This window comes from Populus euphratica, unplaced genomic scaffold (genome assembly GCF_000495115.2).
Source record: "Populus euphratica unplaced genomic scaffold, PopEup_1.0 scaffold112.1, whole genome shotgun sequence".
NCBI classification, from domain to species: Eukaryota; Viridiplantae; Streptophyta; class Magnoliopsida; order Malpighiales; family Salicaceae; genus Populus; species Populus euphratica.
In genome coordinates this window covers 403,310-407,234 of record NW_011499997.1, presented here as the reverse complement: position 1 = coordinate 407,234, position 3,925 = coordinate 403,310, and the positions used below count along the sequence as shown (strand labels likewise).

At 37.6% G+C, this 3,925-nt stretch overlaps 1 protein-coding gene across 1 annotated transcript; it reads left to right on the top strand.

The window, feature by feature from the left end:
* Positions 1-1,325: 1,325 nt before the first annotated feature.
* On the top strand, positions 1,326-3,416 carry LOC105140682 (phospholipase A1-IIgamma). The gene is made up of 2 exons (XM_011047601.1): positions 1,326-2,309; positions 2,532-3,416. Exons 1-2 carry the CDS (start codon positions 1,674-1,676, stop codon positions 3,138-3,140), a joined length of 1,245 nt encoding a protein of 414 aa, XP_011045903.1. The 5' UTR covers positions 1,326-1,673; the 3' UTR covers positions 3,141-3,416.
* Positions 3,417-3,925: the final 509 nt, after the last annotated feature.

Genomic DNA, 3,925 nt, shown 5'->3' with positions numbered 1-3,925 from the left:
GATTAGACCTTTAATATCACCATCTAACCAGTTTGAACTGAAATTAATGATTAGAACCCACTAGAGACATGATCGAAACCAGCCGAAACTAGTTAAACTCAAACGATGGCTCAAAAACTGACCCAGTACCAATCAGCTGGGATTTACTGGACGCCGAAGCCTAGGCCGAAAACTACAAAAAAAGAGTCCTAGAGGCCCGATGCTGATCTTTTAACCAAAATCTAGCTTGGGCCGCGGGCTCAATGTTTGATAATACTGATTGAATATATCCTTGAGTTTTTATTTTTTTTAAAAAGAATCAGATTCTCCTATAAAGCAAGCTTTGGCTGTTTTTGGCTATGAAGAGTTAAGAATATCATCCAAGGAATAAAGTACCTAGACTTAACGTTACACGAAACAAAGGAGTTCAAAATTAAAAGCATTTCGCGAATTAGTTATGCTGGTTTCCAAATATATATCACCCAAACTGAAAGCGTTGGCAAAGTATCCAACTATTTCCCAATATTTGCTTTCTTAAAGTGAAAAGCAACCTAGAGCACTGATCATGTCAGCATATGTGTTCATTTTTACAAGTAACTTGGAAGCAAAGCCTTGTTCATTTTCGTGTGTTAACGGCACATAAGCAAGATAAGAAGTCCGTAGGCAAAGATTTGTCTTCTATGATGGGTGATTTTAGAAGTACAAATTCAAAGTAAATAAAGTAAAAACGGAGAAAGAAGTAAACGTTTTAGTTTCAGCAACAATGGTCACATGTATGATTACGATAAATTCCCAAGCATATGCTCTTAATTCTATTGCCTTTTGGTTTGAGCCTGAGCACTTTGTTCCTTCAACTTGCGAAAAAAACGAAATTAAATTGTTTAGTGTTCGAAGAAACCTCGGTGAATATGATTTCTAAATACTGATAGGAAATGAACTTTTGATCAATGGTCTTACTTCTGCGATGTAATTGGTGTATGCGCGCACACTTGGATTTTCCGACATTACTTGTACCTAAAGGGGCAATAACTTCAAAGTCAAGAAAGAAGCAGATGATCATCTTCACATGCTTGAAGGTAATACTTGTCGCATTCAATATATCACAGTCAGGGGTATTTTGCGAATGAGCTTAAGATTCTAATGATGTCATAATAAACAAAAAACACTTAAATTATTACAGTTACTTCCAGATGGTAGACGTTGACAAGCCACCTGTTATAACATTAGAGTTAGTGTCGGATCAATAAGATGAAAGAAACATTAATCATATATTAGATAAGTTCGACCCACCAAAAAATGTGTCATGATTATATATTAGAAATCATTTCAGAATCTTTTTCTTCCGTCACACTCCATTAAAAATGGTTGGAAAAATCTTGGCAGCTCGCATAGACAACGCAGCTAACCTTAAAACTCTCTGATCGGAATAGATCAAACAGCCCACTTGCCCATCTATTAGAGATTTCAAAGTGGCATAGTCAGGTCAAGGGGATACTTTGCTTGTTAAGATTATCTATAATAGATGAATTATCTCTTGGTCGACCACAGTCCTGTACTAGTTTATGATCCGTTGTAATATAATTATTAGTTGAGGGAATTTGTTTTATGATTACGGAGACAAGGCGATTTCAGATATTGATATTAGTTATTTGCTCGAAGGAGTCAAGGTTTTCTCGTCTACGTATATTTAAAGAATGCAGATACTAGCTATCCTTAAAAGGTGGTTTGGCAAGAAGAAAACAATGTTGGTGGGTAGCATAGATAAAAGATGGAAACATCTAAGTGGAGAAAACCATTGGAAGGACCTCCTGGATCCTCTTGATAATGATCTCCGGCGATACATCATTCATTACGGAGAAATGGCTCAGGCTACCTATGACGGTTTCAACGCGCAGAAGGCATCTAAGTATGCAGGAAGCAGCCTGTATGCAAAGGATGACTTTTTTACCAAGGTTCATTTAGAGAAAGGCAATCCATTCAAGTACCGTGTTACCAAATTCTTGTATGCAACATCACAAGTTCAGCTCCCTGAAGCATTCATTGTAAAGTCATTATCGAGGGAGGCATGGAGCAAGGAATCCAATTGGATAGGGTTCGTTGCGGTGGCTACCGATGAAGGGAAGACCACGTTAGGGCGGAGGGATATTGTCATTGCTTGGAGAGGTACGATACAGACCTTAGAGTGGGTTAATGATTTTGAATTTAATTTTGTCTCAGCTTCAAAAATTCTTGGCGAGTCCGGTGATCCTAAGGTGCACCAAGGTTGGTACTCAATCTACACCTCTGATGACTCGCGTTCACCATACAACAAGAATAGTGCTAGAGACCAGGTAATATAGTATATAAAATATTTGTGCTATCAGTCTATGAATTTTCAGCAGCACGGTTATTATCTATAGATGGATATTTTAATATACATGGAATGCATTTAGGAAATTAATTGGCATTGATTTAAAAATATCTCTTAAAACAATGTTTTTTTCTTCTGTTAAAAAACTCTGGCATACCAATATCATGAGCGTTTGATAATTCTGGTTGTTCTTACTCGTTAGGTTCTTAACGAGATAAGGAGACTGGTGGATAAATACACAAATGAAGAAATCAGCATAACCATAGTCGGCCACAGCTTAGGAGCTGCAGTTGCAACTCTGAATGCAGTGGATATAGTTGCTAATGGATTTAACCAGTCGCAGAAAAACAAACGCTGTCCTGTCACAGCCATTCTCTTTGCCAGCCCTCGCGTCGGGGACTCTAACTTCAAGAAGGTTTTCTCCGGATATAAGGATCTTAGAGCATTACGCATTCATAACGTTCTAGACGTTGTTCCTAGCTATCCATTGATAGGTTATGCGGATGTAGGAGAAGAATTGGTGATTGATACCACGAAGTCTAAGTACTTGAAGAGCCCTGGAAATCTATCAAGTTGGCATAATTTAGAAGGTTACCTGCATGGAGTGGCAGGAACACAAGGGCCGAAAGGAGGGTTTAAATTAGAGGTCAACCGCGATATTGCTCTTGTTAACAAGACTATTGATAGCTTAAAGGATGAGTATCTTGTACCAGCATCATGGCGGGTCCAAGAAAACAAGGGCATGGTGCAGCAAGCGGATGGTTCCTGGAAGTTGATGGACGTCGAAGAGGATTTTATACCTGAAGAATAAAAAAGATGGTTAAAAACATAAAACCTTATTGTGTTTGTAAGATTTACATGCCGTTAATTATTCAAATTGATTATAAGAGTGTGTTAATAAAGTGCCAATACCGGTAAAAATCAGCTTGAGGCATTGCGGAACCGGCAGATGATCAATTGTGATGTCAACGCATTGCTCTATGCGCTTGTTTCTATGAGCATAATTAATTTGTTTTTAATTATTGTGTTTGATAAAGAACATGTGTAATCCTCGGTGCCGACTCAAGATCGTAGCCACTTCATTGAATCTAGTTCGATTTTAGAATAGCTATGAGTTGTAAGGCCTCGTAAGTTTCTTATAGACTGAGGTTTTAATTTCTCCCCTCTATTGATTTTTCATCATATATAATCTGGACTCTAAAAATTAAAAACAATAGTTTAAACTTGATAATTATGTTAGAATGAGTCACGAAATTATAATTTGGTGATTATAGAAATTGATTGTAGGTTCCTTGTATTCAGAGGATCATGCCATATAGTAGGGGTTGAGATTATTTTCCTAATGTAGCTAGCTAGGTAAGTACTATATTGAAACGATAGAAAAATCCTTATTCAGGTAAGAAAAACAAGGACTTTTACCCTAATTTCACTTGGTATCAAAGCTAGTTTGGTGTCATCATTTGGTGGCTACCGCTGCCATTATTAATCTCTTGACTAGCTGGCTTTGCTTTTTGGGTCTCTGACTAGTGCTGTCTAGACCGCCCTCCATTGTTACACTTAGATAGCTGCGGACTTGCTTCAGCTATTACCTTTTCT

Coding starts and splice junctions, on each gene's coding strand:
- LOC105140682 (XM_011047601.1), top strand. CDS start 1,674: ATGCAGATACTAGCTATCCTTAAAAGGTGGTTTGGCAAGAAGAAAACA. Junction 2,310..2,531: donor AGAATAGTGCTAGAGACCAG/GTAATATAGTAT, acceptor CTTACTCGTTAG/GTTCTTAACGAGATAAGGAG.